Consider the following 13,870-nt stretch of genomic DNA (forward strand, 5'->3'; position numbering starts at 1 on the left):
AGTGCCTCAGAGGAGGGGACAGCAGCACCATGGATCCCCGCTTGTCCACCGTCCGCCAGACCTGCTGCTGCTTCAATGTCCGCATCGCCACCACCGCCCTGGCCATCTACCATGTGGTGAGTGTGGGGGCCCCGGGTGTGCGTGTGTGTGTGCGTGCGTGAGTGTGCGTGTCTGCGGTGACCCCTCATCTACGGAGCCCCCCGCAACTGAAAGAGCTCCTGCTCTCCACCTCTCGGGGGGATCCTGGGCAAATCCCTGTCCTGCTCTGGGCCTCAGTTTCCTCCTCTGTCAAATGGCTGGGGGGACCCGCAGGAGTGAGGAGTAAGGGAGCAGGAATCCACTTTCCAGGCAAATGTAACTGACGTTCACTCCGAGGCTGGCTCTGTTTCTGCCTCTGTGAGATGGGGCACAGCAGCGGCCGGAAGGTTATTTGTGCACAAAGCCAACAGCAGATGTGAAAGTGCTTTGGAAGTCAGGGATCTTGGAAGGAACGTGGGCTGGGATTGTTTGACCAGGATGTGAGGTCGGCCACAGACACAGCCCCGATTCTTCCCCTGGGGCCCGAATGGAGCCTGGGCCACTCAAGGGGAAAAGAAGTGGGCATCACCCCTTTGTGCTTCCAGTGGGAAGGGAGGGGCCGAGTCCTCTTAGCTTCCAGCTCAGTCAAACCACGGCCTTCTGCCTACCAAAGAGAATTGCGACCTGTGCTAATAATTAGGGTAACTTGCCCGGCCCAAGCTCCTGTTGGGCAACTTGTGAAGTCACAGCTGTCCCTGGTTCCTCCTTTCCTGGTAACTCACAGTGTGATCTCGGGCAAGTCACAGTGCCCGGGGGCCAAGGCTCCCCCTCTGCCTGGGGTGGCTGAGGGTCAGGGTCCTTGTACTGTCCTGCCTAGACCCACCTCACCCCCAAACTCCTGGCCACACCCATCTCCCCTAGACCCAGGCAACTTCCTCCTGGGGTGACTCAGGGCCTGTGGTTGGTTGACAGTTTTCTCATGAGTCTGGAAGGGCTTCCTCAAAATTAGCCTAGATCCACATGCTGCGGTGGGCTGCTGCACACTTAGACCTGCCTGCATCTGCTTCCTGTCACAGGCAGGGCAGGCAGAGCTGTGGCAAGAGCCCAGCCTTCAGGGGGGCGATGCTGTTCAGTGGTTAGCGCGCGGCCTCTGGATGCGGACTTCTGCGTGCAAATTCTGGCTTCCCTGCTTCCCAGCTGTGCAGCCTTGGGTGATTTACTTAACCTCTCTGAACCTCAGTTTTCTCATTTAAAAAAATGGGGATGTGAGTTATCGTACCCATCTGATAGGGTTTGTTGTGAGGCTCAGGGAGCTGATATATACAAAGCTTGCAGAACCATGCCTGACGCACAGGTGAGTGCCTTATCATTCATTGTGCATCAGACATGGCACCTGTTGTGAGCATCCTTGGAGTCAAGCTGTCAGATTCAAGGACTCTAGTTTTGGGAGCAGGAACTCAGAGGTTGTCCTGCCCAGCTCCTGCCAATGCAAGAGCTGAGAGAAGCATATCACTCTTTGGGTGTCCCTGTACCCTGTCTTTTAGGCCTTCAAGCTCTGAGACTATGCAGCGTTCTTGGAAGGACAGTGTGGCATGCAGGGGCATCTCACAGGTAGCAAGTCCCTGGGTCCTCACCCCAGCCCTGCCACTAACTGGCTGTGTGGACTCAGACAAGCCTTTCTCCGGGCCTCAGTTTCCTTTTTATAAAGTCAGGGGTAAGGTGATGTTGACTGGCTCAGAGGTCTCCAACTCTGATGCCTCCAGGGTCTGGGCAGGCCATGTGAGTGACAGCAGGGGGCAGATGGGCCTGCGGTGACCTGGGGAGGCCTTGCTTGTCCCACCCTGAAGCTGCTCTCTGTTTTTGCTGGTTGTTTCCACAAAAGATTGTGGGCCCTGGTGGCCACTCTTCTGATGTTTGGAGAATAGGGAGCAGGCTTTTGTGTCACATCTTCTGATGTTTCAATGCTAGTGATTGATGCACGGTAGAAAAAAATCTCTGTGCCGGCCAAGTGGAATCCATCTGCAGGCTGTGTGGGCCTAGAGGCTGCCCTGCAAACCCGGGACTGTGGGGCTGTTAAGATTTCTTGTTGATCAAGAAATGTTGATCCGATGTCCTCACCTGTAAATGGTGGTGTGATATACGGTCCCTGCTCACAGAGCTGAAGAATGTGTGGGCCCAAGCAATCATGGAAGACTTCTTGGAGGTGGTGCCATTGGCAAAAGGGAGAGTTTGGTTGTGGGCAGTATGGAAGGGGAGGAGAAATGGGTGAGCAATGGCGTATATGTTTGGCTTCTACAGGGACACAATAGAGACCAACCTGGAGTTTGGGGAGGAGGTGATAAAGGTTTTGAGTGACAAGCTAAGACTTTGGATCTTCCCTGCAGTGCACCGTTGATATTTTGGGCTGGATAATTCTTTGTCATGGGGGAGTGAATTGTGCGTTAGAGGAAGTTCAGCAGCATCCTTGATCTCTACCCACTACATACCAGTAGCACTGCCCCTCTCCCTACCCTGCCTCTTGTGATAACCAAAAATGTCTCTAGTTATGGGGCCCAGTCTCTTCCAGTTGAGAGCCAATGCCTATGAGTGATGAGATGCTCTAGAGCAGGAGCAGGCATAAGAACAGAGGGGTGTCCTGGAAGCTGTGCGTTCGGCCCAGGTTGTCTCCAGGCTGTGGTCCTCAGTTGACTCCAGTGGGGGGTTATCTTCCTGCACCCCGAAAGAGTCTTCTCTCCTTCCCAGAAAGGGCAGGGCCTGGGGGCTTTCCCATAGGCTAGCAGGTGTGCTGATAGGACCTTGAGCATCTGAATGGAAAAAGAGAAGCTGTGGTCCAGATGTGTCAATAGCCCATGCCGGCTGTCATCTGGACCCAGCCATGGGTGACGACTCTACACATCATGAGCTATTTGTGGACTTGGCCCCTCTGGGGAGGGTTAAATTGGGCCCTTGCCATCCTGAGACAGTGCCATGCTCTATTGAGTCATGAGGGCGTTATTACATGAGGGAAGCCTGGTCCGTGGCTTTGGGCTCGGGCGTCTTCCTCAGGATGTCACTGGGTTTGTGTAGAGGATTCTCTGGGTCACCCAAACTTGCACACTTTAGGAAGCCAACAAACTTTCTTTCTTTCTTTTTAAAATTTATTCTTTTTTTCCAAAGTTCAGTAACTTGCCCATCTTTTGTTGTTTGTTTTGTTTTGTTTTGTTTTTGTTTTTAAGAGATGGGGTCTTGCTCTGTCACCCAGGCTGGAATGCAGTGGTGCCATCACAGCTCACTGCAGCCTTGAACTCCTGGATTCAAGTGATCCTCCCGCTTCAGTTTCCTGAGTAGCTAGGATCACAGGTGCATGCCACCATGCCCAGCTAATTTTTACTATATATCTATTTGTAGATACAGTGTCCCACTGTGTTGCCCAGGCTGGTCTCAAACTCTAGGCCTCAAGTGATTTTCTGCCTTAGCCTCCCAACACTCTGGGATAACAGGCATGAGCCACTGAGCCCAGCCTAGATAAATTTCTTAAATTGATCCCTTGGGTCCTGGCTTTTTGTCAACCTGAAGCATGTCCTAAGTCAATGGGAGAAAGTGGGCACCCCCAGAAGACGCATTCGTCCAGAAATCTCTTCCTTTCCTGACCCCTCTTCCCCAGGGTGCCCAGAATTCCACTCTTAGAAATGCATTGTCTGGGTTAAAAAACTTAGCACCTGCTATGATTTCAACAGTATCGAAACAGGATACGTCAAAACAGGGCGAGGAGGAAATGTGTCTGGGTTCTAGGATGGTGAAGACTCTATTTTTTCTACTTTTCTGTATTTTCCATATTTGGTACAATGAGCACGTACTCAGAACGGTTTTAGATTTACGAAAAAATTGCAAACACAGTACAGATAGTTCATGCATCCCCTGTGCCTAGTTCCGCTATTGCTAACGTCTCAATATTAGCAATAGAGCACAGTTAGCGTGGTGTGTTTGTTGCAATGGGTGAATGAATATTCGTGAGCTGTTATTAACTAAAATCCACGCTTTACCCGTATTTCCCCAGATTTCCTCTTATATCCTTTTGCTGTTCCAAGATTGCATCCAGGATGCCACGTCCCATTTAGTCTTCATGCTTCCTTAGGTTCCTCTTGGTATGATGGTTTCTCAGATTTTTCTTGTTTTTGAAAACCTTGACAGTTCGAGGAGTATTTGTCAGGCATTTTGTCAAATGTTCTTCAGCTGGGGTCTCTGGTGATTTTCTCATGAGTAGACTGGGAATGTGCTTTTGGGAGGAAGCCCACGGAGGTGACGTGCCAGTCTCAGAACATCGTACTAAGAAAAGGTTCTGCCAACTTGACTCACCACTGTTGCTGGTGACGTTGAGCCCCCGGCTGAGGTTGCTCCCTTGTAAAGTTATTCTTTTTTCTCTCCTTTCCATGCTGTATGTTTTAGAAGGAAATCACTGTGCTGTTCCATGCAGCCCAAGTTTGATGAATGGGGAGTTCCGCCCCACCTCCTTGAGGGCAGAGTAGCTACATAAATTACTTAGAATTTCTCAAGGAGATTTGTCTGTACTCCTGATTTATTATATAAATAAATGATGTATTTGTATCACAGGGACCCCAGGATCTTTACTGTATGCTTTGGGTTATAACCCAATGCTACTTTACTTTGTGGCTCAAGTATACTACTTTTAAATCGAGAAAAATTAAAAAAATAAAATAAAATAAGGCCGGGTGTGGGGGCTCATGCCTGTAATCCCAGCATTTTGGGAAGTTGAGGCGGGTGGGTCACTTGACGTCAGCACAAAACCCCGTCTTTACTAAAAATACAAATATTAGCTATTCATGATGGCGGGAGCCTGTAATCCAAGCTACTCGGGAGGCTGAGGCAGGAGAATTGCTTGAACCTGGGAGGCGGAGGTTGCAGTGAGCCGAGATCGCACCACTGCACTCTAGCCTGACAGAGTGAGACTCTGTTTAAAAAAAAAAAAAAAAGGGCCGGCCATGGTGGCTCACACCTTTAATCCCAGCACTCTGGGAGGCCAAGGCGGGTGAATCACGAGGTGAGGAGATTGAGACCATCCTGGCTAACACAGTGAAATCTCGTCTTTACTAAAAATACAAAAAAGTTAGCCAGGCGTGGTGGCGGCGCCTGTAGCCCCAGCTACTAGGGAGGCTGAGGCAGGAGAATGGTGTGAACCCGGAAGGCAGAGCTTGCAGTGAGCCAAGATCATGCCACTGCACTCCAGCCTGGGCGACAGAGTGAGACTCTGTCTCCACAAAAAAAAAAAAAAAAAAAAAGGTAAAGCATTCAAATCATAGTATTTGAAGAAGGAGTGTCTATTGCCCTGACCTCGTGCAGGTAAGCCCCCCATGTCTTTCTGTGCCCAGTCCCAGGCCGTGATACAGCCCTGACTCATTCATGGCCTCTGCCCTAGAGGGGCCAGTCTGCCAAGGAAAAACTGTGACAAGGACAACAGATGACATTGCTGGCTATGATGGGGGCACAGACGCAGGGCTGGAGGTTGGGATTCTGGAATAGCTTCTTGGAGGACGTCTGAGTCCTAAGGATGAGTAGGGCTTTGCTTGGGCACCTTGGAAAAGAGGCCATGCTGGGCGGGGGGAGTAGCATGAACACAGGCTTGAAGGGCAAGGACCCCGCCGTGCTTCAGAGACCTAGGAGGTTTGGTAAGCTGGGTTAGGAGGGGTGGCCACGAGGTGTGTGGGGGAGTAGGGTGGAGAGGTCCCCAGGGGTGGGACCTGCCCGAGTCCTTTGCTTTTACAAGCTTCAGAGCTAAGAGGATGGATCTCTGCTCGGTCCGTCAGCTCATTTTGCAGATGGGAAAACAGGTCCAGCAGGGCCCCTTACTTGCTCCAGGACACATGGAGAGGTGGGGCAGGAGCTTCCTTCAGGCCCCACTGCTGGCACACAGGTGTGTGGAATGATCCAGAAAGTGGGCAAATGAGTTCCTTCCCTGGCCCATGGCTGGGGTGGTGTGTCTGTCTGGGAGGCCCTGCCCTCATCCAGCCTCCCACCATTCATTTCTTCTTTATGGTCCAGTTCACGGGAAGCTTCCTCCTCCAGGAAGCTCTCCTGATTTGACCTCCTTAGAACTCCTGGGGCTCTTTTCTCTGCTCCACTTCGGGGACAGTGATTTGTGATTGAAAGGAACACAAGCCCATCTCCATTACTCACCGGCAATGCGACTTGAGCAGGCAGGCACCTTTGTTATCTGAGCCTTGCCTTCCTCATCTGTAAATGGGGCCAGTGGTCCCTGCCTCAAAAGTGATCATTTGGAGGAGGCCCTAGCGAAGCTGGGTCGGGGGCTAGCAGGCGAGTCCCTGAAGTGGGCTATGGAAGAAGAACACAAGGCCTCCCGCTTTTTTTTGAGACTGAATCTCACTCTGTCATACAGACCGGAGTGCAGTGGTGTGATCTTGGCTCACTGCAACCTCTGCCTCCCGGGTTCAAGTGATTCTTGTGCCTCAGCCTCCCAAGTAGCTGGAATCACAGGTGTGTGCCACCACGCCTGGCTAAGTTTTGTATCGTTAGGAGAGACGGGGTTTCACCATGTTGGCCAGGCTGGTCTCAAACTTCTGACCTCAAGTGATCCACCCGCCTCAGCCTCCCAAAGTGCTGGGATTACAGGCGTGGGCCATTGTGCCTGGCCCCGCTCCCCTCTTGAAAGTTCATCTGTTTGGGATTGAAAAATGGGTCCAAACTGCCAGGTGGGGAAAACCCTGGATGAGAATCTGTTAGAACTTGCTACCTTTACGCCCGATGCCCCTGGGCTGGACAGAGAGGCTGCGTTCTCTGCCACTGCAGCTCTGTGCCCTTCATGGAGGGGTGAGGAGGCCGGTGGGGGCAGGGTGGGAGTTGTAGCCCCTCCTCAGTGTCAGAACTGAGTTGTTCTCCTCACCTCAGGGGCGTGAACCCCAGCTTCTAAAAGCAGGAGGGCCCCGTGGCCCATCCCATCGAGAGAGTGGCTGAAGGTTCTAGCCTGGCCTGGCCGAGACTTCTCTGTTTCCAACCTGGCCCCGAGGCCTCCAGGAAATGAGGCTTTTATTTTGAGCCTAGAGCACCGGCCTGAAACCAGGACTTCGCTCTGAGCTCACTGTGAGGCGAGCGTTGGTCTCCCAGGGGACCCCACCCTGCCAGGGGAAGTGGCGCAAAGCACCCCCTAATGAGGCAGGAAGCAGAGCCATGAGCTGCACCGCCTCAGCCCTGCGCAGGGGCTGCTTGGGACAAGGCACCCCTCCCCCGGCCTCAATTTCCTCCCCAGTCAAATGGGGATCAGTAACTCCCATTTGTGGCACCGGACAAATGGCAGCTGCCACCGGGGCCGCCAGTTTACAGATGAGGAAACTGAGGCTCAGGAGGGCGAGTGACTCTGAAGCCTGTGTTAGATAAAGAATCCGAGCCCAAGTGTCTGCTCCAGGCGGAGGCAGGGAGGGCAGGCTTCCTGGCAGCCATGGGATGGGGTGGGGGGTCAGTTCTGCCATCCCCAGAGCCTTGTTCTGAGAAGCACAGAGCCCATGTGTGAAGAGCTGATTTCAACTCTACCTGCAAAATCAGAAAAACGTGGGACTCATGTCAGAACCTGTCCCTCAAGACTGGCGCGAGGATGACGTGAGAGAGCGTGTGGTTGGTCGGCCCTCCCTACCCGCAGGTTCCGCATCTTGGATTGCAGATTGAAAATACTCAGATGCAGAGCCCGTGATACAGAGGGCCGACTGTATATGTTCAGAAGAGGACCTGGCGTCTAATAAATGCAGAATAATAATAGTATCAATACTTATTATCACTGTCGTGGGTCTTTGTTCTGAAGATAAAGGGAGAAGCGATGGTTTGAGAGAATCGTTGGGGGAGTGGAGGGCGCTTCCCCAGATATCTAGGAAGTGGAGGATGACAGGGCCTTGTGTCATACCTAGAGGCCAACTCTGAGCCCCCAACTGGCTGCTCCTAAAGGGAGATTTGATAAGCTACCACCAGCCAGCATACCTCTGCTGCTGGGATTCACTGGCACTGTTTGTTTTTGGGGCAAAGTTAGCTGCTAGCGCCCAGTCACAGCACTTCCTGTGCTGCCTGTGACAGCCTCCTCCAGTGCCATCTGAGCCATCTGAGTCTAGGTTCTCCAGGCTTTTGCATGAGCCGTCATGTCTCCTGCATGTTCTTTCCCCTTTCTCTCTAACCCCAGAGGCCCCACCCCTGCCAAACCAGTGGATCCGTGTGTTCTCCCAGCCAACTGCTGCCATTTACTGAGGCCTGCTGCGTATTCAGCACATGGATGATGCCAAATCACAATTCACTAAGAGAAACGTCTTGCGGCTTCCTGAATGAAACTCACACACACTGGCCTCTGCTCATGCCCTTTCTTCTGCCTGGAACACTTTTCCCATTGCTCTTTGGGGGAATCTTCTTCAATATTCACCTCCTCTGAGAAGCCCTCCTTGACCCCCACCATTGGACCCTAAGCTTTGGGTGTTGACCCAGAGCCCTGTGTGCTGGGTCCCTGGGAGTCGTGCCCTCTGGCCTGGATGCTCGTTTGGGTCTTGACCCAGCCTGATTCATCTTCATGATCCTGTGGAACCTGGCACAGTAGGTGTCAGCCCATCTCTATGTTATTTTATTTTATTTTTGCAAACCTTTTCTTGATGTGTAATTTACCTATAGAAAAGCACAGTTATCGTAAGCACATATCTTGGTGAGTTTCTACAAGGTGAACACATCCATGTGACCTCCACCCAAACTAAGAAATCAGACAGGACCAGCACCCAGAGGCCCCTAGAACCCCCCCTCGCCACTGCCCCACCCCCACTGACTTCTACCCATCTATGTAGTTCTATATCACATACAGCTGTAGAACTACGTAGAAATGAAATTCTGTAGCGTGTGTTCTTTTGCGAGCACTTCTTTCTCCCAACGATATGTTTGGGAGTGTCATCTGTGTGGTTGCGGGTAGCTAACTCATTTTTTCCATTGCTGTGTATACGCCATTGTATAAATCTACCACAATGCGTTTGCCTGTTTTCCTGCAAAAGAACATTTGGATTGATTCCAGCTTGGGGCTGTTACAAATAAGGCAGCCACGGCCAGCAGGCTCCGTGCTGGGTGTCCACACACAGCCACCTCTGCAGCTCCGCTGATCTTTCTGAATCACTGTCTTCAGTGATTTACTTCTCACACCCACTCCGGGAGGTGGATGGATTCTTCCCTCCCTTCTACAGATGAGGAAATGTTACAGATGAAGTAATGTGGCCAGGCCAGGATCCCACAGGGGATCAGCACTGGGGTTCTCACTGAAGTCTGTGAGCCCCAGAGCCCAGTGGAGGGAGGAGGGAATGAGGTGGAAGTGGGAGGGAGGACGAGGACTGCAGAAGAGTGAAGAAGAGAGAGAAGCAAGGCTCTGGGGAGCTGTAGGCAGCCAGGCGGGGCTGCTGCAGAGTGCGTGGCCCCAGGAATGGGGGCGTCTGGTGGTATCTGGGCTGGCTGGAGAGGTGGTTGGGGAGATAGAGCTCTTGGGGGGCTGGCCCCCACTGAGCCCCCCATAAGCTCTGACCAGAAGCACAGGGTGGGGGAGGGGAGCTTCCTCTTGACAGTGATACATCTGACTCCCTTCTGACATCCTCCTCCCAGACAACCCGGGGAAATCAGGGTGGGCAGGTGAGGTTGAGGGGACTGAGCTTCAGGGACGGGCCATAATGGTAACGATGATGGCAGAAGTGTGAGGCCATAGGACACAAGGTCAGGGTGGAGCAGCCCTGAGCGGGAGGGGCAAGGGAAGGCTGTGGCACTTGGGACCCATTTGGCAAACTGCATTGTCTGTTGGGAAGGGTTGAGGACAAGCCCGGGCATGTCTTCTTGTGCAGCCTCTGTCCTGGGCTCGCACATTTGGTAGGAGGAGCCAATGAAGTAAACAGACAGGAAAGTGTCCACACTCCGGCTGGCACACGATGGGTGCTCACTGAAGGCTGGGTTCTTTCTCTGTAACCTTCACCTCCCTGAAAATCTCAGAGGGTGGGTCTCTGCCTGTCTGCTTCTGAGATGGTGGATCCTGGGCATCAGAGAGTGTGAGAGAGTGGGCCTGTTCTTCTGCAGAAGGGACTGGTCTTTGAACCCCAGAATTGGGGGTTCTGGTGTCATCACCACCATCCACATGATCTTCCTTATCACCATCCTATCCTGATGTCCCCACTGCCGTCACCCCAATCACTGTCACCAGCATCACCAGCAGCATCTCTGATCATCACTGTCATCACCACGCCAACTCCAACAACATCCCAACAGCCACTCCCCATCTCACATGGTCACCATGGCCAGTGCCTCCCAGGTGACATCTGGTGCACTGTTTACACGGCATCCCCTCTGGCACCGCCATCCTTATTGCCCAGCCATGTTCAGTACTGACCCCATTGTCCCCACCTTCCCTGATTTCCCTCCTCCAGCCCCTGCCCCCATTCTTTTAGCTCAACCTGTTGCTTGCTCCTCAGAGCCACCAGGAAAAGAAACAAATACCCCTGCGCCCTGGCCACTTCCCCAGTGGCCAGCTTGGGGAAGCTGTGTTTGTCATTAAGAAAGAAGTGCTGCATGCAGACAGGAATAAGAACTGAAACCAAAGAGGGGCAGAAGGAAGAGGTGAAAAGCGGGAAAGGAGAGTGGGGGTGGGAACGGTGGCTGAGCATGGCTGGGACCGCAGCCTGAGCCCGGCTTGGAGGCAGGAGGACAGAGCTGATTTTGACCCTGCGACAGTTTTGGTGTGTGACCTTGGGCTGGTCGCTGTCTCTCTCTGGGCCATACTTCCCCACTGGTAACATCCTCCTCTCAGGGAAGAGACACTCCCGCACCTTCTGAGCTTCCCTGGAGAGACTGAAACACACCTGCACTGACAGGCCTGTAGCCTTGCACACGATGTCCCCTCTTTTGGAATGCTTTCTTCTCTTCTGTGTTGGAAAACTCCTACTTATCCTTCAAAGCCATGCTCGTGGGTTTCCTGTTGGTGAAACTCTCCTTAAGTTTTTTAAATAGCAATGCATTATCCCTTATCAAGGACCCCAAGCCCCATGCGTGTCCTCTGTCATGACTCTGAGCACACCATTCATGCACTGAGTTCCCTGGAGACTGAGACACCGGCACGTCAGAGTCAGTGGCTTGTCTAGACAGAGTTTGGAGGTGGTGGGTGCTCAGCGGGTGTTTACTGAGAGTCAGTGAAAGCCCAGAGGTAGCAAAAACCACCACCCAACTGTGCTTGCTTGTGGCGCACCCGCTGTGTGCCTGGCTCTGTGCACTGCATGATGCCATTTGACCTCAGCAATCCTGTGAGGCAGGTCAGTGATTAACCCCATTCCTCAGATGAGGAGCCGAGGCCCAGAGAGGTTAGTGGCTGGCTCAAGGGTGCAGAGATCAGCTGGGGCCTGGGGCCATCTGACTCCAGCACCCCAACTCTTATCTTCATGATCTCACCAGCATAGAATGAAGGGACAGTGGGTTAAAAGATGCTGTAATGGGGGAACAGGTGGGTGAGGGCATGCTATCTGCCTGGGCATTGTTGGAGGAGAGAAGCCTTGTGCCTGTCGTGGGAAGACTTGTGTTCCAAGGTCACAGCCCAGCTGGGCTCTCAGAGCTTAGGGAGAAGCCAGCGCTATGTTCAGGTGGAAACCAGGGGCATGAAGGGAAAGCAAGGGCTGGGGGCTTGGAAATTTTTTTTTTCTTTTTTTTGAGAGGGAGTCTTGCTCTGTTGCCCAGGCTGGAGTGCAGTGGTGCGATCTTGGCTCACTGCAAGCTCCGCCTTCCGGGTTCACGCCATTCTCCTGCCTCAGCCTCCTGAGTAGCTGGGACTACAGGCGCCCGCCACCTCGCCCGGCTAGTTTTTTGTATTTTTTTGTAGAGACGGGATTTCACCTTGTTAGCCAGGATGGTCTCGATCTCCTGACCTCGTGATCCGCCCGTCTCGGCCTCCCAAAGTGCTGGGGTTACAGGCCTGAGCCACCGTGCCTGGCCAGCTTGGAAATTTGGACTCTTTGCATACTCTGTAGGTCGTCCAGGTACTTTCCAGGAATTACCAATAGCTGTTGGTTAGGGACATGGGTGGGGCAGTGAGGGCCTTCTGAGGGGTAGGGTGCTGGCCCTGGGGTGGCTGGGGGTGGAGGACTGTGGGCAGCCTGGGTGAGATGTCCTGCAGTGTGTAGGAGCTCCACCCCACTGACCCTCCTGCGCTCTGTCATCCCCATGGCCCCAGGGGAAAATGAGGGTCTCTTCTCATTGACCAAAGGCGAACACTGAGGCCGGGGAGAAGCCAGAACCTGGCCCGGGCCACACAGCAGTGAGGCAGTGGCGGAGGCCTCCTGCTCCCCAGCTCTGGTCTCCTGAGCTCTGAGGGGCTGGGGCCTGGCTGCCAGGGAAGAGTGGGCAGATGGCTGGAGAGATTCTGGAGTCCCAGGGGAGCCAGCCCAGCCTTGTGGGGAGCCCCGGACCCCAGGAGAGAGGCAACAGGGTTCACACCCCAGCCGGGCCACGTGACACAGGACATGAGTTCTGTCTCAGCCTCCATTTCCTCATCTGTAAAACAGGAAAATGTTGCCTCTTTTGTAAAGTTTTGGGAGATTGCAGTGCAAGCCTCTGTGTGCGGGTCTGAGCATACAGTAGCTGCTGAATAAATGTGAGTTCTTCTCCATTCTATGTCCTAGAGAGCAGCATGGGCGCCTGGAGCCGAGCTTCCTCCCTTTCTACCGGGTCAGGGACTGGCATCTTCGTGGAAGGTCGGGGCCCCGCAGAGTCTGAGTCAGGCTCTGAGGTTGCCTCGCTCCGTGACCGTGGGCCGGTCCCTGCTCTCTACGAGCCTCGTGGGCCATCCGGCAATAGGGACAAAGTCCTCCCCCGTCCCCTGCCTCAGGGTTGTTGAGAAGGTGAAATAGGGGGAGGGTGACCTGGGTTTTAAGTGCACGTGGTTTTCACAAAAGTAGAAATACCTCTGGTGTCTGGTGCTCAGGCTGAGGGGAGGGAGGGGGACTACAGAGGGAGAGGGGATGGGGGCACCTCTCTGCCTCCACTGAGGCACAGGGAAGGGTCAGGCCTCAGGCAGAGCTGGGTGGCTGGGAGATGCTGGGCAGTGGAGGGAATTGGCCAAGATTTGAACCTTAACCCTACATATGACCAGCTGGGAGGCCTTGGGCAAGGCCCTGGACCTCCCTGAGCTGCACTTTCTTCATCTGTGAAATGAGAGTGAAAGTATTAATAATCCCTCTGCTGAGTAGAGGGGAAGATCACGTGGCGTGGGGTTAGGCTATACAAATGTCCCCTTCTTCCCCTGGGGTGGTTGGAGGGGTTGCAGGGCAGTGAGGGATGCTTGGAGGAGAACAGAGGAGTTGAGAGGGGAGTTGAGGATTAGTAGAGGTCTCTAAAGTCGGGTAATGTTCAGGGTGACCTCATGGCCTCAGGATGACAATATTAAAATTCTAAATTTTTCAATCATACAATTTTTTAATTTCTGGAAATTTTTTAGTAGCTGTTTTATGATGTTCATGATAAACTAGGACAGTAACACATTCATGTAATTTAGAAAGAAAGGAAGATAGAGGCGTGTGTTCAGAAGGTTTTACTGACATAGGTGCATGATGAAAACATCGAAGTCCTCCCCAGGGTTCAGGCTAGCAGGGCTCTGAGGCATTTTGGGGGTCAGGGGAATGGGAAGGCATCAGAATAGCACTGGGAGACTTGGGATCCCCCACTCAACTTGCTGTGTGTCCTTGGGCAAGCCACCTAATCTCTCTGAGTTTATAAAACAAGCAGAGGGAGCTTATAAAACAAGTAGAGGTAGGCTCCTTCTAGCAAGGGGAGGTTGAGATGATCTGATTCTAGGCTTTGTTCCAGATCTCAGATA

At 53.0% G+C, this 13,870-nt stretch overlaps 1 protein-coding gene across 2 annotated transcripts in view; it reads left to right on the forward strand.

Moving 5' to 3' along the window:
* Positions 1-13,870, forward strand: part of LAPTM5 (lysosomal protein transmembrane 5) — a 25,974-nt gene continuing 12,104 nt past the window's right edge. For both annotated transcript variants that reach the window (XM_045376279.1, XM_074014226.1), the window contains exon 1: positions 1-116. In XM_045376279.1, the coding sequence (XP_045232214.1) occupies positions 30-116 (87 nt within the window). In that variant the 5' untranslated portion in view covers positions 1-29. The remainder of the gene's footprint in view (positions 117-13,870) is intronic.

This window comes from Macaca fascicularis, chromosome 1, assembly GCF_037993035.2.
Source record: "Macaca fascicularis isolate 582-1 chromosome 1, T2T-MFA8v1.1".
NCBI classification, from domain to species: Eukaryota; Metazoa; Chordata; class Mammalia; order Primates; family Cercopithecidae; genus Macaca; species Macaca fascicularis.